A 25,202-nucleotide genomic window follows, 5' to 3' on the forward strand; every position below is an offset into this window, starting at 1 on the left:
GAAGGGCAATCACTCCAAATGTTTAGCACATGTATGTTTTGCTTGAAAACAACCAACATGAACCACCATGAGATTCTTGCAGAGCTTGAAAAAAAAATGATACGCAAGAAGATTCATCATGCAGGAATTGGCGATCTACCTAATTACGTTGATGGTGGAAAGGTAGTGTTTCGTACATTTAATTTTTTATCTTTGTTGATCTGATATCATAATTAATGCCTGCTTGGTTCAGCATTCAAGTAAAGGTTTAAGAATTTACCAGAACACAGAAGACAGTTATAATATAACAACAAACTTGTAAGTAACTACTTACTTGAAAGTAAGTAAAATACGTTTTGTCAGTAGTCTCTGTGTGTGCATGTGTAGGCATGTTTTGTGGTGTGTGTTTTTGTGTGTGTGCCTGTTCATATCTGCTATTTGTTGTATTGTCTTGGTGTGTGTGTATCTATCTATCTATCTATCTGTCTCTCTCTCTCTCTACACACACACACACACACACACACACACACACACACACTGAGAGATACACATACGTGTGTGGTACAATGCACCATTGTATTTTTTCACATGAGGCGCTTAGAGTCCATCATGTGGTTGCATGCATGCACACATATCAACATCAGTCAGTGATACCAAGAATTATGCCTGTTGCAGAGTTTATCGATTTATGTGTAATTTCAAAATAAACACTCCAAAGTTTTCCTGATACAAAAGTGAAATCAATAGACTCAAGACTGGTTTAAGTAATGTCTGTACACTGTTCAACATGTACAAAAAATAAGATTAAATACAATAAGCTGAAGCTGAGTAACTTAAGAAAGTATGAAAAGTATGAAACACACACACACACACACACACACACACACACACACACACACACACACACACACACCTACACACACATGCACCTCCCTCATATGTGACCCTTTACCACAAAGTCCTAAACAATGCCCAGACAATGAACAACATCCCAGCCTCCCTCACAGACATCAGAAGATCCGTAAAGGTAGTCTTAAACAGATGAATCTTAAGGTTGGTTTTTATGCTGTAAATGGACTGGGAGTGTCTTTATTCATATGACAAGGAGTTCCACTGGACAGGGGCAGTGAATGCAAAGGATCTTTTTCCAAAAGACAGTATAAAAGAGGGAATTCTGAGAATGCGACTGTCTGATGATGAACATAGTTGTCTTCTTGGAATGTATGCAGCAAGGAGATCAGAAAGATATGTGAAAAAGCAGAGAAAGCATGGAAGCAATGAGAGTTTATATTCAATCCTGGACTGTATTGACAACCAATGGAGTTTAGAAGAGGCTGAATATGGTCACTCTTAGGGTGTTCAGTACAAGTTGGGCAGGTGAGTTTTGACTTTCTGCTGTTGATGAAAAATGTACTGTAGAGAACCAATGAGCAGATAATTACAATAATCCAGTTTTGAGAGGACAAAAGCACAAATGAGAGTTTTGGTTGTGTCAACAGACAGGAAGTGACAAATGGAAGCAGAGGTGAAAGTACTTTTTGAAGAAAACAGAAAGGAAGAGGACAATATCTTCTATACAGATGGCTCAGTCATCAAAGATCTGTCCAGCTTTGACACTGCAAAACAAAAAGGAGAATGCTATGTACAAAGTCCCAACATCTAGCCTGACAATAGAAGTTGAAGCAGTAACACATGCTGTCCAATAGCTGCATTCATTCATGTATCTTCAGATCAACATGCCATAATTCTTAATGATTCTATGAACCTCATACACAAAAACTGAAAGTGCCCAGAATGGCATAAGGCAATGCAAAAACTTACATGAATGTACTGCCCTGGATACATGCGTGTCTTCAATCACCGATATGTGTGACGGGACATTAAACAAAAAAAAACAAAAAAAAAATACATGCGTGTATATATGCATGTGTGTTTGTATGTGTGTGTGTGCATGCACATGTGCAGTCTTGCAGAGTGATGTGTCAGTGTGTGTGTGTGTGTGTGTGTGTGTGTGTGTGTGTGTGTGTGTGTGTGCATTTGTACACTGCTGTCAGTGTGCATATATTTTTGTTGTTTTCTTCTTTTTTTTTGTTTGTTTTTTCCTGTGACTCTTTATCAGTTTATGTTAATGTTTTTTAGAGAAACCTCTCAAGGCCTGATCAGCACATTGGGTTTATGTGAAGATCATTCATCTGCTCTGTATTTTTTAATTACTTTTTTATATCATATGTGGTTGGTTTATATGTATCTGTCCACACACTTTGACACATTCTTGAAACCTTAGGTGCAATGATAGCTGACTGTCAATGTTTTCAGGTAGTGTTTCCAACATTCCCTATACCGTCTGACACACCACTGTTTTCAGGTGACATTCCACTACCACACAGCACTGGTCAATGATGAGAGAACAGTGCTGGATAACAGCAAGGCTGTCAACAAACCCATGGAACTGATTCTGGGTAAAAAGTTTAAATTGGAAGTCTGGGAAACCCTGGTCAAAACAATGAGGGTCAAGGAGATTGCAGAGTTCATGGTGGCTGACATTAAGGTGAGAGATATGACATGTAGACTGTTTAAGAGGTTCTGAGGTACACCATTATTTATAAACACACACGCACACATGTATACACACACACACACACATAAACAGACACACAACACCCCATACAATCCCTCACATCTTCCATCTTCCCCCTCCCCCCCCACCCCTCCCCCCCCCCACCCCCCACACACACACATTCCATTTATTTGATCAATGACTGCCTTGTCTGTTAAATGTAGGGAAGCTTTCAGAGCCTTCTGTGATACCTATCTCCATGAGATTAATGGAGGCATTTCATAAAATATTTTTGCTTATTTTGGAACAGGAAGATCCCTTGAGTGATGTCAACAGCCTCAGAAAAAAATCATAAAAGTTATTTTCTTCCCTTTTTTTAACTTACTGGGTCATACAGTTCTTGCTAGACCATTTTTTCTCCCTAGAATTGAAACCAGTCTTCATAAAAATGGTGACGCCACAATGGTCTCAGACTCGCAGTCTTTTCAAACATTTGAGGAAATTATGAATGATGCAGAATGTGAGGAAGAAAACTTAATGGTTCAGAAGATAATCCAGATTAAAAAGAAACTGAGGATTACTGCTCCTTTTTTTTTTGTTTTGTTTTCTTCTGTTTTAATTTGAGTGCTTGTGAGTTTGTTTGTGGAAATATTCACAAAATAACCTAACTATGTAATAATTTTAATATATACTCAACAAATCTCAAAGTGAGCCCCTTTCTTTCATTTCTTTTTAAAAGAATAATTTATTATCCATCAGTTGGTGTAATTTCATGGGTAGATTCCCACAAATAGAGAAGCTACAGTAGTTTTAGTATACATAGCACTGACAAGGCTTTTTTCCTCAGCATATGGAGTACAACTGACCTCAAAAAGTGATGGTAGTCAAGGGGTTAATCAATCAATTCTAGAAACTTGAAAGAAAGCAGTAAATGAAAATATGAATGTCAGAAAAGAAAATAAAGGAAAAAAGAAAGTAAGCACTCTTTCTTGCTTCTGATTTATGGGCATGTCTAACACCTGAAAACTGGGGTTACTGCTATTGAGAAGTGATTGTTATTGAAGGATCTAGAACAGCTACCACTTATAAGTTTTGAGCAGATGTTGAGAGTACACTTTAGGGTGTCAGTCATGTCAGGGGCATAGCCCTTGCTACTGGTACCATGTAACCCAGTACTACCTGCCACATGTGAGGTCTCCCAACGATGGACCAGGCGGAGGAAACCTTTCCCAACAGCTGTGAAGGCAGGAAAGGATGACCAAAGGGCAAGTGGAGCTCTTATCCTTGGCTGGAAGTCCTCCTTTGAGACGGAACTCCGAAGAAAAAACCTGCACCTGCTGAGGCCGTCCTACATGTGGCAGTATCTGCACCTGTGGGACTGTGAGCGTCGGTAAGCGAGAGAGTGGGGAAGGGACTGCACAACTTCTCTTCACTAAAAAAAGTCACCTGTGCTGGTCAGGCAACCAGGCTAATGTCGGAACAACAAGCTAGCCCTTCAACACCCAGCTTTCCCAAGCCCTGCGGTGATGGAGAAGTGGTAATGAGGACAGGCAGAGGATGCTGCTGGCAGTTCCTAGTCACGACTCTGCACGCAGGTGGCTGTGGGGTGATGGTCGTCCGCCATAGACTGGGGCAGATGTGGCGCCCATATCCTCCCACAGTGTCAGAGCAGCCCTTTTTAGGGACAGCACTGCTCTCCCCACACGGGGAAGGGGAGATAAAAGGATCCCTACACAAAGCCTGCTTCGCCTAGTACCTAGTAGGAAACTGCACCTACTTGGACATCCAACACTAGCGGTCGAAAACAACAGAAGAAAAGAACCAGGAGTCATGCCCTGACGCTGGGTGCCTGGAATGTTTGCACCCTTTTAAACAGAGATGACAGACCAGAAAGGCGCACAGCGCTCATTGCTAGAATGCTTGATCACTACCAGGTGAACATAGCAGCCCTGAGCAAAACCAGGTTTGCTGGTGAAACCCAGCTGGAGGAAATTGGAGGGGGCTACACCTTCTACTGCATTGGGAAGCCAGATGGCACCCCAGGAACCTCAGGCGTGGGCTTTGCCATATGAACCAAACTTGCACGACAGCTTGACAGCCTTCCACGTGTGATAAACGATAGGCTGATGACCTTGCATCTGAAGCTGTCCGAGGATCGCTTCTCCACAGTCATTAGCTGCTATGCCCCGACAATGACCAACCCTGATGACATCGAAGAAGCTTTCTATGAGGAGCTCAGCCACACCATTTCAGCGGTAGACAGAAAGGACAGGCTGATCATCCTTGGGGATTTCAATGCCCGTGTTGGTGTGGACTTCTCCTCTTGGCCAAAAGTCCTAGGACAGCACGGCACTGGCAAGTGCAACCCATACGGACTGGTTTTGCTCTCACTCTGCGCGCAGCATGGACTGACCATCACCAACACCCTCTTCCAACAAGCAGACAAGTACAAGAACACATGGATGCTCCCCCACTCCAAGCAATGGCACATGCTGGACTATGTGATTGTCCAGCAGAGGGACAGAGGTGATGTTTCCATTACACGCTGCATGAGAGGAGCAGTCTGTTAGTCGGGCCATCGCCTGGTACGCAGCAAGATGAACATCAGACTTGCATACAAGCTCCAAGCAGCCAGGCAGAAAACCCCTAGGAAGCTGAACATCTACCACCTCCCTATCACCAAGGACGTGCTGCAGCAGCAAATCCAAGCAGCTCTCCAAGAAATTCTTGCATCAACTGATGTAGAAGAGGTATGGAGCATCTTTAGAGATGCTGTGTACACAGCAGCAGATGACACACTCGGCTTTGTACAGAGGAGCCACAAAGACTGGTTTGACAAGAATGACTCTGGAATCTCCAAGCTCTTGAACACACTGCATGTACGGCATCAGGATCACATTTCTGATAAAGACTGCCAGAGGAAAAAGAACCAGTTCTTGCAAACCAAGCAACTCGTACAGAAGAGGCTGCATGAGATGAAGAACACCTGGTGGAAGAGAAAGTCCGAAGAGCTTCAGTCCACTGCTGATGCTCACGACATGAAGACCTTCCATGATGGTCTCTGAGCTGTGTATGGGCCGAGAGTCACAGGATCAACCCCTGTCCGAGCCTTGGACCAGACCACCCTCCTGACAGACAAGAAAGACATCCTTGCCCGCTGGGCAGAGCACTTCAATATCCTCCTCAACAGGGACTCATCCGTATCTGACAAGATAATTGCAGCCCTCCCACAGCTACCAGTCAGTGACTCACTAGGTGCCCCTCCCACCAAGGCTGCGACCCAGAAGACCCTGAAGCTGACAACGTCAGGAAAAGCACCAGGAGCGGATGGAATCCAGGCCGACATCTACAAGTATGGAGGCAGGTACTGACAGACAAGCTGACCGCCCTGTTCCAGTCTATCTGGGAGAGAGGGGAGGTCCCCCAGGATTTCAAGGATGCTTCAATTGTCCACATTTACAAACGGAAAGGAGACAAAACATCCTGCGATAACCACCGTGGAATCTCTCTCCTCTGCATCGCCGGCAAGATCTTTGCCCGCATCATACTGAATAGACTGGTTGACCATGTCTCCAACACAGTCAACCCTGAAGCACAGTGCAGCTTCCGCTCAGGCAGGGGAACATGTGACATGGTGTTTGCCGTACGCCAGATGCAAGAGAAGTGTTGTGAGCAGAATAAGGAGCTCCACATGGTCTTTGTAGACCTTCGACATGGTGAACCGCCGTGGTCTGTGGAAGATCCTCCTAAAGTTCAGCTGCCCAGAGAACCTAATCCAGCTGATTGCATCATTCCACGATGGCATGCAGGCGAGAGTACAGGAAATACTGACATGTCAGACCCGTTTCCTGTGGTAAATGGAGTGAAGCAGGGCTGCGTCCTGGCACCCACACTGTTCTCCATTCTCTTCTCTGCCATGCTGATTTATGCCTTCCAAGACTGTGACCGGGGCATCTACATTCAGTTTCACACAGATGGCAAACTTTTCAAACTGCGGCGACTCCAGGGTGTTTGAGGCACTGTTGAGAGAGTTCCTCTTTGCTGATGACTGCACACTTGCTGCACACACCCATGAGGACATGCAGTTGATTATGGACAGGTTCTCAACCTCCTGCAGGCACTTTGGACTCACCATCAGCCTCAGCAAGACCGAGTCCAACCAGCTAGCTAGCTCACAGAACGCCAGTGCCTCCCCCCCCCACCTGCAATCAAGATCAGTGACACAGAGATCAAGTCAGTCGACAAGTTTTGCTACCTGGGCAGCACCCTATGCAGCAACGGAACCCTTGATGCAGAAGTAACGCTGTGTATTGCCAAGGCCTTTGGCAGACTCAACAACAGGCTGTGGAACAACAAAGGCATCAGGCTTAGCACCAGAATCAAAACCTACAGAGCTGTTGTGCTGACCACCTTGTTGTACTGCTGTGAAACATGGACGACGTATCGCCATCACATTCAACAGCTTCAGCAGTTTCACCAGAGATGCCTACGAAAGATCTTTGGCATAAAGTGGCAAGACAGGGTCTCCAACCTCCAGGTCCTAGAGAGGAGCGGCCTGCCCAGCATCGAAAACCTGCTGATCCAGTGCCAGCTACGCTGGACAGGACACGTTGTTCGCATGACAGACAGCAGGATCCCGAAGATGCTTTTGTATGGCCAGCTGAAGGAAGGCCACCGCGAACTTGGAAGACCCTGCAAGCACTTCAAGGACACCTTGAAGACAAACCTCAAAGCCTGTGACATAGACATCGCTTCCTGGGAAACTGATGTCCTTGACCACTCTTGCTGGAGGATGCTGTGCTCTAGTGGCATAAAGACATTTGAAAACAAGAGAACGCTGGCCATTAAGGAGAAGCGTGAGTGAAGGAAGCAGGGCTCAACTGCTGGAGACGTTTTCCCTTGCAACACCTGTGGGAAGTGCTGAGCATCCAGAATCGGCCTCTTCTCCCATAGGAGGACACACACAGACAGATAAGCCTGCCTGCCTACTCATCTGTAGGTCCGATGGGAGACTCCATCATCAGCCCCTTTTTATGCATGCCACTGCAGGTCACATGACCAGTATGGCATTGCTGGTTTCACTTGTGTATATTGTGTGTGTTTCTTTCTATTCAACTCTGTATTGTTCTTTCCCCACTTGCAATTTCCAGGACACTGCTGTGTATCCAACAGTGGCGAAGAGTCTGAGGGACATCAACAAGGGACATTCCCATGCCTCCAATCACCACTGCTGTGGGATGATGATGGATGGAGGGATGGGATATGCTGATCTGAATGATCTGATGAAGAAACCTCAGCCACTGTACTTTACCCTCGGTAGGTTGGTCAGTTGTGCAGACACAGTGTTCAAAACCATTTTCTTTTTCTTTTCTTCTTCATCTTTTCTTCTTCTTCTTCTTCCTAAGGGTGACCCCAGGATCTGCACCTATCAAATGTCTTCGAAGTACATCTAGTTTCATCAGCACACGAGCTTTCTGGGTGCTCTAGAAAACATTTCCTTCTTATTCTCCTGCTGCAGATCCCACATACACTTGTTTCTGGAAGCAGCAATTTACATGTACAATCATTTTTACCCTGCCATTTAGGAAGCCATATTGTTTCAGGATGTCATAAATGCTGGGAATGTTTATTTTTCCATAATCCACCTAATGATGACATGCATTTGATTTATCATATATGTATCAGATATTTTTGTGCCTACACATTAAGGGGATGAAGCCATCAGCAGATATGGACATGGATGGGATGGTCAATATCTTATCCTCAACTCACCAAGCATTGTGGAGATTCTAACCACAGTCTTCATAGACTCTTGGGAAGGTAGTCAAATTCTGTCACCACTCAGCCTTTGTGTTTATCACCATGTTACCTAACAGAAGTCTGTGAAGGGGTTCTGAGCATGAGTATATGTATAAAAACCATCATGTTTAGGATGTCTGCATGAATACAGCAGTGAACCCCCCAAGAGAAAGTGATGCTCATTCCTGGATTTGAAAATGACCATGACTTAAAAAATCAGATGGAAGATCAGTGGCTGTGGGTCCGAAGGTGACTGATGAGGCCACTCCGGGCCCTGAAGGCTCACCCACATATGGGACACAAGTGAATGGGTGCTGTTGTGGTTGTGGATGCTGCTAGGGCCTTGCACACAGCACCCTTTCGTTGCGCCTCAGTGATGCACCTGGCTTCAGCTGCATGGGCTCCTGTGGTGATCTTGCTGTGCCAAACTGGACAGTCCAGAGCCAGCATCTCTCACGTGTTTATGTCAAGGCCCAGGTCTTTGAAGGACACTTAGAGGCAGCCTTTATAGTGTTTCTTCTGCCCTCCAAGTGAGCGCTTGCCCTGACACTGTTCTCAATACAGCAGCTGCTTAGGCAGTCGACCATCTGGCATTCTGACCATATGTCCAACCCACCTGGCTTGGGCTTTCTGCAGTAGGGTGTAGACACTGCAGAGGCCAGCTCATTCCAGGACTTCTGTGTCTGGAATTTTGTCCTGCCACCTGATGTGGAGGAGTCTGCAGAGACAGCTCAGGTGGAAGTGATTGAGCTGTTTTGCATGTCTGCTGTAGACAGTCCAGGTCTCACTGGCGTAAAGGAGGGTGGTAAGGGCCACTGAACAGTAGACCTTCAGCTACTTCATATTTGTCCCAAGAGAAAGTATAAAAGATTGCAATGCCAGTGATAAAGCTGAAGAAATCTCAACTCTTATTCTCTTGCATACACACAAGATTTAATCCATTTATTGCACAAACACACACATTCCTGCGTACACATGCATGCTCACATTCTTATTGTGTGTGTGCTCTCATTATCTGTGTTTATGTGCATGTATATATGTATGTGTGTGTGTCTTGTTATTGCCAACTGTGTGAATTGTTTCTGTATAAATGAAAAGGACATCTAACAGTAAAGCCCACTAAATCTAGCTGTTGTTTCCTGTAATGACCATGAATCATTATGAAATATTATCATATTATTGATACATATATACATGTTGATTCACAGAGTTACTGAGGTATGAGGCACCAGAAGATTTCCAGAAGGAGACGTGGACGATGAGTGTGGAAGAAAAGGTACAGCTGATTCCAAAGCTGAAGGAACAAGGCAATGAGTTGTACAATGAGAAGAGGTTCACCGATGCCAAAGAGAAATATGAAGAGGCCTTGGGTCTCCTGGAGCAGCTGGCAATGCTGTAAGTGTAGGGTTGCGGGGGGTGTATGTGTGTGTGTAACCACTGTGGTCATCAGAGATTTCATGAAATAACTAAAATTCCTAGGGGTTTCGTGAAATCTCCAAGTGTGTATCTCAGTAATTTCACAACATAATTGAACCTCACATGCACAGGCAAAATTCATATAGATGATAAAGACACATCAGTAACTATTTAAATTCTATGTAATATGCTAAACTAATATCAAGGAAAGGTCACAATAAAAACTACAAATAGCGTATATTCAACTTTCATCCAAGAAAAATGATACCACATTAAAATCACAAGATAAAATTCATTCATACCAATGTCTCTACACACTACAACTCTGTCCTCTCTCAACTGCTGGATGAACATGCACCCCCCACTACCCGCATGCTCCCTGATAGACCTTCTGCCCCGTGGTACACACAAGAAATTCGACTTGCAAAACGCAAACGTCGCCAATTGGAACGGCGATGGCGATCAACAAAACTGAAAGTCCACAATCAAATCTTCCGAAAACAAATAAATAAAGTCAAACATATGATCTCATCAGCGAAGACAAACTTCTTTTCTTCTCAAGTTCTCGATGCCACATCCACCAAATCTCTTTACACTATCATGTCAAATCTTCTCGGCACTGCAAAAAAGACTCCTCTTCCTTCTGCCTACACTTTATCTGAACTCCCCAATGTCTTCTCCTCTTTCTTTTTTGACAAAGTCCAGAATATTCGTACCATCTTAGACCAAATGCCTTTCCAACCTACTCATCCTGATCCTCAATTCAACGGCACTCCTCTCCATTCCTTTAATCCATTAACTGAAACAGATGTCCATGAAATCCTCAAAGAAATGACAATAAAATCCTGTGAGCTCGATCCTATACCAGCCTCTGTTTTTTCTGAGTGTGTCTCACAGCTTCTCCCCACAATCACCAACATTGTCAACTCATCCCTTCTCACTGGAACGTTTCCATCCACTTTCAAAACTGCAATAGTCCGGCCTCTTCTGAAGAAATCCAACCTTGACGCAAACATTTTGAAAAACTATCGACCAGTTTCTAATCTTCCATTCCTGTCCAAACTCCTTGAAAAAGCCGTCCTGAAGCAGCTCAACAATCACCTTTGTTTCAACAATCTCATCCACCCATTTCAGTCTGCCTATCGTGCTGACCACAGCACCGAAACCACTCTCCTCCACATCCTGAATAACCTACTGCTAGCGTCCGACTCAGGACAGATCTCCCTTCTCACTCTTCTCGACTTGTCAGCCGCCTTTGACACGATAGACCATTCAATCCTTCTTACCCGTCTTCATTTTACATTTGGTATCAACGGCACTGTTCTAAACTGGTTCAAATCTTATCTCACTGATCGATTCCAGTCTGTCATTGTTGATAATTTCCAGTCTGAACCCGTTAAAATTGAACATGGAGTCCCACAGGGATCTGTTTTAGGCCCAGTGCTCTTCACACTGTACACTGCTCCTCTCGCTGAAATTATCAACCGCCATAATGTCAGTCATCATTCTTATGCTGATGACACTCAACTCCAGAAGAGTGATACACCTGAAAAACTGTTGTCGCTCTTGCAAGAAACATCTAACTGCTTCCTGGATATTCAAAATTGGATGACTCTAAATAAGTTACAATTGAACGCGGACAAAACTGAAGCAATGATCATAGGAACTAAACAAAAACTGTCTTCCATTACAACTAATACAATCAAACTTGGCAGTACATCCATCCCTCTGTCCACTTCAGTCAGGAACCTCGGCGTTGTCCTTGACAACACACTGTCCATGCAAACATTTATCAATCAGACATGTCAATCCTGCTACTGTCAACTGCGGCGCATCAGTTCCATCCGGAAATATCTGTCCACTGACGCAACATCTAGACTTGTCGTTTCTCTCATTCTCTCTCGCCTTGACTACTTAACTCTCTATTGTCTGGTTTGCCTGCTTCATCCATTCAGTCCCTTCAGCGCATACAAAATTCTGCTGCCCGACTCGTCCTCAGAAAGAAAAGATCTGAGCACACCACTCCTCTTTTGCAACATCTCCACTGGCTCCCTGTCTCACACCGAATAAAGTACAAGATCAGCACTCTATGCTACAAATGTATTCACAAATCAGCCCCTTCCTATCTCTGTGGCTGCCTTCACCTCTACACTCCATCTCGCTCACTACGATCAGCTTCGGATCCACTCCACTTACACATACCCAGATTCAAACTCTCGACTGTTGGCCACCGTTCTTTCTCTGTCTCTGGACCTTGCAATTGGAATGAACTTCCTCTTTCGCTTCGTCAAGTCTCCACACTCAGCTCTTTCAAGTCTGGTCTTAAAACCCACCTCTTCCCAAAATAGCCTCCCTTCCCTGTCTCTTCCTTGTCTTTTTAGGTTTTTTTTTCAGTTTTAGAGTTATGCTTGCGTGAGAATGACTGGTGCGAAAGCGCTTTGATTTGTTTATGCACAAGATTTAGCGCTATATAAGTACCATTATTATTATTATTTTATTATTAGTTTCAGTATCCAACTGCTAATCATAAAAATCTTGCTGATTCTTTTTTGATGTCTCCTTCACCAAGCAATCTCTGTGGACAGAGGTCAAACTGCTTAAGTCACTGCTTAAACAGCAGTTCTATATGGTCAGTGTCCAGATTCCTGCTGAGAACAACATTTAAAATGTTTTGGGGATCTCTTCTATAGTGTTGTACACGTTTGTTATTCATTAATTTATGGACTTCCGGAAAAAGTGTATTGATAGAACAGGCGTCATGTCGTTCATAATCATTGTTAACAAACCTCCAGTAAAATGCATCTGCTCAACTGATCTTCTGTTCTGAATGGATCCTCACCCCTCAACATTACATCTGGTGTTGAAAAATGGCAACTGCACTTCCAAACATCAAGAAGTTTCCAGTTCATGCTGATAGGGTCAACACAAAGTGGAAACAAGAAAGGCAAGGCCTTCAAGACTCACTTGTGATATACACTTAAAGGAAAAAGAAGTACTGATAATGATAATAATGAAACGTATAAGAATTAGTTTGTTGAAATGTGTTCTCTATTCGTTATTATAATTATATAAAGCTTCGCATTAAAAAAAAAAAAAAGAAGTATATAATGATAATGAAACTTGTAAAAATTAGTTTGTTGAGATGTGTTCTGTATTCATTATCATAATTATGTAAAGCTTCGGGTAAAAAAAAAAGAAACGAGGAAAAAAAAAAGGGTTCCACGCAGATTCGAGCCAAGGATGTTCGAATCGAAAATTAGTGGTTTTATCCAGAGGAGGAGGAATTTTGTTTAATGTCCCGTCACACATATCGGTGATTGAAGACATTTTGTTAAAGTATTTATGAATACATTTGAGCATTATCGGTAGAAGGGGTGGGAGATGTGAATGAATGGAGGGTTGGGGGAAACTGGGCAAATGAGGATGAAATGAGGGTGAAATTTGAAAAAAAAAAAAAATCTAAATACAATTACAGGAAATTACTTAAAGGACTTCATAAAAGAGAAGTCGTTAAACTGACAAGCGAGACAACTGATAATGAATACAAAAAGTCAAAAACATCAACGTTCTCAGTTACTTGTGAAGACACACTTTCGTGTACATAAGGCTTCATCAAGCTACAGTCAAAAATTATATGCTTAATTGTGTCAGGTTACTAAAGCATATCCACTTGACATTAGAACAATACTTGGTCCGTAATGAATTTGATAATGGTCTGAGAGCTAAACTCAGAATTGGTCTGCGAATCAGACCAAAGTCTGAGAGAGTCAACTGACAAGGTTTTAGACTTGAATTCAAGCACCTGTAAAAGTCTCTTTCTAGTATATTGCTTATTTCCTTGTATGACAATGGGCAATATACTTTTATACTATCTATATGATTCTTTGCTCCCCTTTTTGCTGTCCTGTCTGCTTGGTGTCGCTCTTTTTATACGTAAGTCCCTTTTATACAGTACAGTTCCTTTAAGCACCCCTTTACAGGCGGTGGCAGTCAGAGTCACACTTGGGAAAACCATCACTGTCTGCTCTCTGTACCTTCCTCCTTCCGTCCGTGTTCTGAGGCAGGACCTCATGAACCTGGTCGACCAGCTCCCACGACCGTTTCTACTGTTGGGCGACTTCAATGGACACTCCCCGCTCTGGGGAAGTGAGATGACATCAGCCCGAGGTCTTCTCTTGGAAAACCTTCTTTCGGATATGGACTTGCGCTGTCTTAACGACAAGTCTCCCACTTACCTTCATCTGTCCTCTGGAAAGCTCTCGCGTTTAGATCTGTCGGTCTGCGATCCATCGTTGGTCCTGGACTACGAGTGGAAAGTGCACGACGATCTGCACGGGAGTGACCACTTTCCTGTCGTCCTCCGCCCCACAGATGGAGAAGGTGACTCTCTGCCTGACCACCTGAACTATGACAAAGCCGACTGGGGAATTTTTACCACGAAGATAAGAGCGGAGCTGCAGGAAGAAACAGTATTAAAAAGCAAGGACCCTGCTGATACTCTGACTCAGATTGTTTTAGATTGCACCAAAGCAGCAGTCCCATCGTCTACCTCCAAGCCTTAGATGCCAAGAACGCCCTGGTTCAACGTGGAATGTCGGGAGGCCCGTAAGTCTCGGAAGAGAGCACAGCGACGCGTCTTTCGGAGACCGGAGACCGATAGCGTTCGAACCCATCAACAGCTGAGGGCGAAAGCCAGGTATGTTTTTAAAAAGAGCCAGAGAAAGTCATGGAGAGATTTTTGCTCTTCCTTAACCTCCAACACACCCAAGAAGAAAGTGTGGAGGGTTTTGAAAAAAATTAAGGGCAAAAACGTCTGCCCAACTTTTCATCACCTTAAACTTTCAGATGCTATGGTCACAGAGAAGAAAGCAGTTGCCAAATTGCTTGCCTCCACAATCGAACAGAACTCGAGATCTGCCAACAAATCTGCTCGGTTTCTCAAAACCAAAAACCTGACAGAAAAAACACCCTGTAACTTCTCTTCCGCCAACACAGAGAGCTACAACCTTCCTTTCACTATGAATGAACTTAAATCTGCCCTTCAGACCTGTACGGATTCCTCTCCAGGAATGGACGAGGTCCATTATAAACTCTTAAAACATCTTCCCGAAACCTGTCTGGACACCCTGCTCAAAGTTTACAACCACATCTGGATCACAGGCTTTTTTCCACCCTCCTGGCGGAAAGCCCTCATAATCCCAGTGCCGAAACCGGGAAAAGACCCCTCGAACCCCTCCAACTATCGCCCAATAGCACTGACCAGCTGCATCTGCAAACTGATGGAGAAGATGGTCAACGGTAGACTGATGTGGAAACTAGAGACCGACGGCCTTCTGGCGAAAGAACAGTGCGGTTTCCGCAAGCATCGCTCTACCGTTGACCATCTGGTTCGTCTGGAAACCACTGTAAGAAATGCCTTTGTAAACAAACAGCATGTGGTGGCCATATTTTTTGACTTGGAGAGAGCTTACGATACCACCTGGAAATTTGGAATCCCCTCGGACCTGCACAAGCTCGGCTTCTGAGGACACCTGCCTCAGTTCATCCACAATTTTTTGCAAGACAGACAATTCCAGGTGAGGGTCGGCACCACCCTGTCCGACATTCACGAGCAGGAGCGGGGTGTCCCGCAAGGGAGCATTCTGTCGCCGGCTCTCTTCAGCATCAAAATTAATGACATCGTTCAATCTATTCAGAAGGGCTCGGACAGCTCGCTGTTCGTGGACGATTTCGCCTTGTATGCAACTGGCAGCACGTATGCCAGCATCCAGCGACGGCTTCAGCTCTGCGTCAACAAAATCCAGTGTTGGGCAGAGGAGAATGGCTTCACCTTTTCATCCTCCAAAACTGAATGTAGTCATTTTCATAATTTTCGCCAGTTCTATCCGGACCCTGAAATCCGTCTGGGAAAATCCACCATCCCGGCGGTCAAGGAAGCCAAATTTTTAGGGGTCGTCTTTGATCAGAAGCTGAACTTCCTCAGCCATATCAAACAGCTGAAAATATCTTGCCAAAAAGCTCTGAACATCATGCGAGTTGTAGCACACACGGGCTGGGGTTCTGATAAGAGAACTCTCTTGCACCTCTACAGAGCTCTGGTCCAGTCCAAACTGGATTACGGAAGTGTAGTATACGGCTCGGCCAGACCGTCTTACCTGAAACTGTTGGACCCTATACACCACCAAGGGCTCTGTCTCAGCTTAGGTGCGTTCCGCACCATCCCTGTGCACAGCCTGTATGCAGAGGCGGGGGAACTGCCTCTCTCCAACTGCAGACTGAAGCTGACCCTATATTATTTGAAATTGTTTTCTGAACCTACAAACCCTGCTTACGACGCTGTATTCAACAACCCTTTCGATAAGAAATTTACAGACAACCCAAACTGCATCCCTCCTCTTGGACTCCGCATTCAGCCGCACTTAGAAAATGCTGATCTGGATGTCGGTGGCATCTCACATTTCTCCAAGTTCCCCGACAGCCCTCCGTGGACCTTTAGAACACCTGAGGTCCGATTCGATCTGGCCTCGTACCGTAAAGACTCCACCAGTTCTCTGGCCTACAGAACTTTCTTTTCGGAACTCTGCCACAGATTTCCCACTTTTCAAAGAATCTTCACTGACGGTTCCAAGTCAGAGGACGGAGTCGCTGCATCTGCGTTCTGTCCCGCCTTTCCTGACCGGCCCTCAATGGAACACATCCTGTCTGACAGCTCGGTGTACACTGCGGAACTGACCACACTGTTTCTGGCGGTAAAAATGGTTCTCTCTTCGAAACAAAAGAGATTCATGATCTTTTCCGACTCCTTGTCAGCCCTGGAGGCGATCGCCTGCAGGAATATCACTCATCCCAAACTGCTGGAATTTTATGAAGCTTTTACTCTCGCAACGAAGAAAGGATACGAGGTTGTGTTGGCCTGGGTTCCCGGACATGTTGGCATTCGTGGTAACGAAAGAACGGACCTGCTGGCCAGGAACGCTGTAAAGAAAGAATTATCCAGATCCTTTGTACCATACACAGACATGAAGCAGGAGGTGAACACTTACGTTAAGGATCTTTGGCAAGAGGAGTGGAACACCCAGACGGACAACAAGCTCTTCCAGATCCGTCCAGACCTAAAAGAGACCCTCCCTTCGGGGGTGAAGAACAGAAAGGAGGAGTCTGTGCTGCGCAGACTGTGTGCGGGGCACACTTTTTTTTACTCATTCTTACTTGTTGAAGGGGGAAGAGGCCCCTCGATGTATTCCCTGTGATGAGCCTCTCACTGTGAAACGCGTGCTCCTTGACTGTTGGGATCTGCATGACGTTAGACACAGACATTACACGGCGGTTTCTTTGAAGACTTTGTTTCGTGATGTCCCTCCGTGGGCGCTGATGGACTTCTTAAAAGAAGTGAACATTTTTAACCAGATTTGAAGGTTTTAAACTATGGAAGTTTTTTTTTTTTTAAACTTTGGAGTGGAAAGTTTGAAGTGGTGACTCATTTTAATTGTTTGGTTTTTTTTGTTGTTGTTGTTTTGTTTTTTTATCCTTGTAGTAGTTATTAACGCGGCGATAGCCTTGAGATGGCCTTAGTGGTCAGCGAGGCTCTAAGCACCATAATTTCATTTCATTTCATTTGTCAGTTAGTGATAAAATTGAAGTGATCCTGAAAGAAACACAGATCGTCATTCCTAGAAGTCTTCAGAGGTTTATCTGTGAAAAGGTATGGTTTCTGCACATGGATCGTCAAGTTCAAGCACTGTCTTGCATGTTTGGCAACAATTTCTGATCACTCTTCTGAACCTCTCAGAATGACAAAATTGCCTGGGAGTCAATAATCTGAAGCGAACGTTGATTTCATGTGCGCACGTGCGCGCGTGCACACACACACACACACACACTCACTCACTCATTTACTCTCATGCATGCACACAGACAAAACACACACACACACACACACACACACACACACACACACACATTTCTATCTGGCGATTACCTCCTCGTAATCTTGTAATGATGGATGCTTACACTTGCTCCCCAGAAGTGGAAATACTGTCATCAGCCAAGGCCAACACTTTGATTCCCAAACTGGATGAAGTATCTGCAAGACAGATGTCGACAGTGGCCCACCATTCAACTGTCATGAGTTCGCTCAGTCTGCAAACTACTTAGGCTTTATGACGGGCGCAATAGCCGAGTGGTTAAAGCGTTGGACTTTCAATCTGAGGGTCCCGGGTTCGAATCACGGTGACAGCGCGTGGTGGGTAAAGGGTGGAGATTTTTACGATCTCCCAGGTCAACATATGTGCAGACCTGCTAGTGCCTGAACCCCCTTCGTGTGTAAATGCATGCAGAAGATCAAATACGCACGTTAAAGATCCTGTAATCCATGTCAGCGTTCGGTGGGTTATGGAAACAAAAACATACCCAGCATGCACACCCCCGAAAACGGAGCATGGCTGCCTACATGGCGGGGTAAAAACGGTCATGCACGTAAAAGCCCACTCGTGTATATGCGAGTGTACGTGGGAGTTGCAGCCCACGAAAGCAGAAGAAGAAGAAGAAGACTTAGGCTTTATGCATTGCAAAGTAACACCTCTTTGGCTACAAGCAAATGATAACGCTTCGTGTCCATCATGAAGAAAACAGTTCAGACATCGCACGCTGAAAACAAAACATGGAAGCAAGAAGTATTCAAGTTTCTGTGAAACTCCTGTGCAACATCCCATTCTACAACAGGAGTCAGTCCAGCAGAAGCACTCTTCAACAGGAAGATTATAACAAGACTCACTACCCTTAAAGAATCACCAACTCTGATTCTTGACAAGACGCTCTGCACCAGAGATGTTGAAAAGAAACAGAAGATGAAAGCAGCAGCATATTTTTCACGTCATGCTGTCCAGTGTGATCTTCTAGTTGGAGACAGTGTTTTGGTATGTCGGCCCTGCCAAAACTAACTCACAATCCACTATTTTCCATCTCCCCTGAAAGTGACTGCTCACAAAGGCTCCAGTACCCACCAAATCACCCACAACTCTTCCTTCTTCAAGAAGATCCCATAATCCTTTGACAAATCACTTTACAATGAAGTCCAAGAAGAAACTGAAGATGAAAAGGAAAACATCCCCGAAACACCTAATCCTGTTACCACAACCACGAGGCTGTCTACCAGTCCATCACAAGGCAGCTCTGTTCTACAACCAGGCAGCCCACGATGTTTTGGTCGCCAGTGCCACAAGCCCCTGTATTTAGAACATTATGTACCAAAGTGACATTAGTTTTACCCAAGTGACTGTTCAGTGTTCATAATTTGTTTTATAAAAGCGATGGAAGTGAGCAGACAGACTTTCCACAATTATCACTGAATATTGACCATTTACCAATTAAGCTGGCAAAACTTGATTTCAGTCAAGAGAAATTCAGTCATCTTCAGTCTCTGTTCTAGAGATCACTTCTGTTGGTAGAGGTGAAGGAAGGTAACACGAGCCTCACACCCAAACATTGAGGCGTAAGGAGAATACTTCATTCCAGAGGGTTTTTTTGCTGTTTTTGTTGTTGTTGTTGTTGTTGGTTTTTGTTGTTTTTTTTTTTTTAACTTACAGTTTGACGCTAGTTGCCATGTCTTGAGTTATATTGTTTGCCAACCATGCCACCAATATGTCTTTGTCCCCATTAAAGTGCACAACTGACCAAACTGATGTTCAGCCATATCTCCTTGAGCTCTGCAATGACAGTGGTGGTAAAATCAGATCTGTTACCACTTTGAAGAATGACAGAGGACAGCATGTTTTGATTTCAAGGGTTGAAGGTGATCTTGATAACTATGATCCAGTTGCATATCTGTTTTGTTCATTGATTATAGATCAGTGAGATCTCCCCCATACATTCACACACACACACGCTGGCAGTTTGAAAGAATCACACAGATTCACTGAAGCCAGCTGATAAAATTAGTGAAAACAAGTGACAAAATTTCAGAGATTTTATGAAATCATCAAGAACTTTAGTGATTTCATAAAATCTCTGATGGCTACACTGTGTTTATAGCTAACACCATAGAGAGGCTCAGTGTTTGTTACAATGGAATGTAAAACTGTACAACTTGATATATATCTGTCTGATATAACTGAGAAACATGTAGAACTTTTGGGTCTGTATGAGCAGTTGTGACTGATATTCAGACTTAATGGTGATTTTTTTCAGCCTTGCCCACCATGCTTTATACACGAGTGTGTGCATGTGTGTGTGTGTATTTGCGTGAATGTGTGTGAGGATGCATGTGTTTACTTTAACAGTTTCAGCTTGCTGAATATTCAGATTGAAGCTTTTTTTATGATTTTATTTTATGATGTGACAAGCAGTCATACCAACATGGGAGCTTTGTAACAATTATTTCAGAATCTAAAAAGAAGCCATCATTTTTCAATGGAACACATACCTGCAAATGCATATTCTTGTGTTGGTAAAATATCTAGTACACTATAAAAAATAGTTTGTTTCATAAATGCTTATGTGTGTGTGTGTTCGTGTGTGTGTGTGTGTGTGTGTGTGTGTGTGTGTGTGACATGTGCCCAAAAATGTGCTTTCAGAGAAAAGCCTGGCGATGAAGAGTGGATAGAGATTGACAAGAAGAAAATTCCATTTCTGCTGAACTACACACAGTGCAAACTTCTTGAGAAGGATTACTACACTGTTATCACCCACACTACTGATGTGTTGAAAAAAGACTATGGTAAGTACTTTCCGGTTGTGATTTAGCATGCCTTTTTATGATCATTTGTGGTGACACTAATGATATTTATTTACAAGAACATTCAACCACAAACTAGTTTGATGAGCAGTAGTCATGCAGGGTGTGTGATCATTGGAAGACATATGTCAAGGGCTTCAATGATCTGCACCAAACATTGGAACTCTCTTCCATCCAGTCTGCAAACCACTCAAGCTCTGATGGAGTTAAAGAAAAAGAAAAAAAAGAGTAAAGCAAGATACTTATATTGCCAAGCATTCCTTTTTGTGTGCAAGTGTTTGTGTGTGTGTGTGTGTGTGTGTGTGTGTTCACACAGTTCAGTTCATTTGTTTTACCCTATGTTGGGATATCACTCAGTCTACAGTTTAGTTCTGAATCCAACCATTGTTTCTCACTGTACCTTTTCATTTTCACTGACTGAAATGATTCTGGGATGCAATTGAAGTGGTGAGAACTTCTGCCACAAACTCTGAAGTGGATCAGCGTTGTTGTTTTTTTTCTGTATTTTGATTGCTTGATTTTATTTTCTTCTGTCTGTATTCAAATTGCATGACCATTTGAGCAGACTAGATGAGATGAATTCAGACAGACAGAAAGAAGAACTTTATTACCACAGTGTTAGGAAAGGACTGAACGTTGACTCAACACTGTCAGTTTTAAGCGTGATGATGAATGTATCACACAGAAAAAAATTACCACAATATTAGGAAAGGTTTCAATGCTTATTTAGTCAGTCAGTACAAAGACACATGCCTCAATCGATGATACACTGTCAGTTTTGAACATGATGATGTCTCAATTATCAGATGGCAGTGTCTGTTGGGTAACGCAAATTTCATCACAGAAAGTTAAGGTAAAAAAGAAATGCTTGCACAACCAAGAGGACAGATTGCCCTCTTTATGCCCGTGACTGACACACCACTCTACTGTGAGCCTTAATTGTAACAGAGATAACTTTGTTGGCGACATTGACATTCATGGATTATAACTGCTAAGAATTCACTGTATTCATGTTGGATAAAGGTGGATCCTAATAAAATTCACAATTACTACCTCTTCTTATTGTAAGCAGCACACTCAGAAAACTCGTTTATTTGAACACACTTTTTTGTTGTTGTGCAAATGAAGGTATTTCTTAACAATCCAGTACTGCTTTCTTGCCTAGCTTCCCAAAGTGAACGGATCAAAGCACTTTACAGACGAGGCAAAGCCCATGCAGCTGTGTGGAATGTCCAGGAGGCCAGGGATGATCTTCTGAAAGTGGCCAGCCTGGACCCCTCCCTCAGCAAGTCAGTGACCAAGGAACTAAAAGAACTGGAGGAGAGAGTAAAGGAGAAAGAAGAGCAAGAAAAGGCCTCTTTGCGCGGGATGTTTGGCTGACAGGTCACCATAATGGTTATATAATCGGCAGTGATTCTTTGTGATTCGCTATTGTAATACCAGTAGTCATTTCTATGACTGCGTTTTACTTAAGAGGAAAAAATTTTATTGTGTTCATTCAATGTAAATTTTAGCTTCACGAGTTCATGGCCTCTATGACTTTCATACTGAATTTTTATTTTCAACTGGTTCTATCTGTATCAAACCCCCACACGCACATACCAACATATGTGCATTCATGCACATATACACTCATCTGCAAACATATGTATGCGCACACACACACACACACACACACACACACACACACACACAAATTGTTATTGTGTTTAAATTTGAATATTTTCGCTGTTGATTCCACTTTACATCTCCCTTTCGATTCCAGGAATTTATTCATTCCTAATGTATTTTGTGTAATACATGTCATTTTCCTCTCATGCAGTCAGTTCCTGTCAGTCTCACCAGCTATCAGCTCTGTTTTCAGAATCCTTTCAACCAGATCAAACCAAGAAGTGGTCAAAGGGAATGTTTGCAAGGAAATGGTTTGATGTGGAAGAAAGCAGTACTTTTTCATCTGACTTGTTGATTTGAATTGTTTCAGTTTCAGTTTGAAGGAGGTGTCAAAGTGTGCTGACTGATCTGTATATGTCACACTAGATCTGCTTCAAAGGCCTGATCTTTACATAAACTCTACACACTGATCAGGCCTGGAGAGCCAATGTGAGGAACATCAACATCAGAAAATTCATTAGATATGTAAACAATAATAATAATGATAACAACAACAATAATAATGATAAGAATGAAAATTATAGCAATAATGATGATAATGATAGTAGTACAGTAAGTTGATAATCTTTTTCAAACATGATGAGAATGAATAAAGTAAAATCAAATTGATAAATAATGATAAAATAGATAAATAAAAGTAAAACAAAATTTATAAGAATATAACATTGTGCTCACTGTGTAAACCAGTGTACAAATGCAATCACACACACACACACACACACACACACGCACACACACACACACACACACAAACACACAAACACAATATTAACCCCTAGGCTGCCTGCATGACGAGATAACTCGTCATGGCAAGCATGTATGCTTCGCTGCCTGCATGACGAGATAACTCGTCATCGAAATATTCTGACTTTTCCCTGGCTTGCATTCACTTCCTTGGCAAAAATAGTGGTAGCTTTAGCCTGGGGAATCTCTCTAGATTCTATTCATAGCTAGAAACCCCATCTACGTCATGAAGCAGTCCTTTATTTGAACGTTTTGGTTGGGCCACTGTCCAAGTGTTTGCCTGACTTCTCTCCTCGCTCGCTCAACAAAATGTTGGACTGACGCCGTGCTCAAGACATGCAATCGTGACGAACTAAATCAACCATGATTTCTTTCTTTAGCTGATGCTCAGAAAGAATTGAAGCATAAATTCGAAGGAGAAGATAGTGATGAACATTTATAGGACGATCTGATAGAAAATAAAGGGAGTAATCAAGAGAGTGGCCAAGATGCGACTGTCAGTGAGTGATGCCGGCTGTACAGATGTTAGCAGACGACAGATGACCGAATTAGCAGCAGAGCGATATTCTTGGCACGCAGCCAACGCGGTCTGATGAGAACTGAATCAAGTGACCGTGTGAGAGGGGTGAGGAGGAGGGGGGTGGAGACTGAGGGGGCGTGCCCTCACATCCATCTTATCACTTGGAGAAGTCACAATGTATTGTGTATCTATCTCTTAAAAAAAAAAATATATATATATTGTGGTTGTTCTAGTATGATTTTGTGTTTGCAGATATCCATTTGTCCAGAAAATATGATGTTTTTGTGCAAATTACCTGACTAATGTTTGTAATGAACAAGTTGAAAATGTGACAAAAAACAAAACACTGATTTCAAAACAACAGCATGTCACTAAAAATGTATAAAATGGGAAAACAGCATGTGTTTTGTATTCTTTATTCATTTACCTTTCAGAAAATATATACTTTTATGGGTCTTTCTCCAATAACAAAGAGCACAGAATTTTTTGAAAATTTATACCCGTTTTTTGTGAAAAAACCCTGGCAAATAGATTTCACTTAAATCTTATTTTCCTGGCAGCGAAAGGGTTAACACCTAATGTGCAGTTCACAGATATGATACATCACTTGGCGGGATATGAACACACAATATTTCCGGCTGATAAAATGGCGACATGCACTGAATTTTCTCAGTTCTAAAAAAATTGCCATTAGAATCAACTTGCCAGGAAACTACAAAATAAAAAGAAATAGAGAAGATGGCATCAAGAATAATGAACACGAAAAGACCAGAAACTGTACGCAGTTAGCAGTGGATGGAAGATAGGTATTTTCAAATATTGGAATGATGCATCAAGATGTGACTGGTTTCCCCAGGGCAACACACAAGGCCTGTGACCCACTTGAAGAAGTGTTAACAGCAATGAGACAAGCCAGTTATGAGAACCCACCAATTTTCAATGTTGGTGATTACAATAAAAACACATAACATGAAAATGAATAAATCAAGGAAAATGACACAACAAAAAGTGAATAACAGGAAAGATAATTTGAACTGATCAAAAATTAAAATTCCTTTGGAGTTCATAGATTCTGAGAATATGTGCAGAAAGAATGTCTTTTCTTATGTTTGGTAGAGCTGGAAAAACACATCCCTGTTTACTTCTTCGTGTATGTTTATTTTCATGTATTGTATTTGTTATAAAGAAATATCGTAAATAAATGGAAGACTTGGAAATATTGTCATAGTCTGTCATCAATGCATGCAGATGTAACTTGATGCTTCTGTCCTGACAACAACAAAAAACAAACACAAGAAAACTGTGCAGATGTTCCAAGTCTTTAACTTCACTCCTGTTTCAGTGCTGCTTCCCAGATAAGTACAAAGTCGTTCGTTTTCACTCTTGTCACATTGGAGATAATAACTGTTGTATGATCCTCAGCCGTCTTCAGAATTTGAATGGATTTGTATTTTTGTTTCTGTTTCTGTTTACCAAGTCTAAGCACTGAATATCCTGCATGATCAGGTGTTTCTTTAAGCAGAAGCCTGATTATTATTTGGCTTCAGTCAATTGGTAGAGCTATCTGTTAAACATGACTAAGCATGTTTACTTCATGGTTATTCAAGATCAAAGGATATTAACACACACACACACACACACACACACACACACACACACACACACACACACACACACTACATTCACTATTTCAGAAGTGCTTGGAATGTGGACAAATCTCTGTATGGAAAACTTCCATTGTAACTCATATACTAAATGAGGGTAAGCCTGGAACTGAAGCTTCG

The 25,202-nt window shown here is 42.9% G+C and overlaps 1 protein-coding gene across 1 annotated transcript; it reads left to right on the top strand.

Moving 5' to 3' along the window:
* The first annotated feature begins 18 nt into the window (after positions 1–18).
* On the top strand, positions 19–24,635 carry LOC143275038 (AH receptor-interacting protein-like). The gene is made up of 6 exons (XM_076579101.1): positions 19–162; positions 2,345–2,527; positions 7,687–7,852; positions 9,544–9,730; positions 20,323–20,465; positions 21,649–24,635. Exons 1-6 carry the CDS (start codon positions 19–21, stop codon positions 21,861–21,863), a joined length of 1,038 nt encoding a protein of 345 aa, XP_076435216.1. The 3' UTR covers positions 21,864–24,635.
* The last annotated feature ends 567 nt before the right edge of the window (positions 24,636–25,202 follow it).

This window comes from Babylonia areolata, chromosome 29 (assembly GCF_041734735.1).
Source record: "Babylonia areolata isolate BAREFJ2019XMU chromosome 29, ASM4173473v1, whole genome shotgun sequence".
Taxonomy (NCBI): Eukaryota; Metazoa; Mollusca; class Gastropoda; order Neogastropoda; family Buccinidae; genus Babylonia; species Babylonia areolata.

Coding starts and splice junctions, on each gene's coding strand:
- LOC143275038 (XM_076579101.1), top strand. CDS start 19: ATGTTTAGCACATGTATGTTTTGCTTGAAAACAACCAACATGAACCAC. Junction 163..2,344: donor ATTACGTTGATGGTGGAAAG/GTAGTGTTTCGT, acceptor CACTGTTTTCAG/GTGACATTCCACTACCACAC. Junction 7,853..9,543: donor GCCACTGTACTTTACCCTCG/GTAGGTTGGTCA, acceptor GTTGATTCACAG/AGTTACTGAGGTATGAGGCA.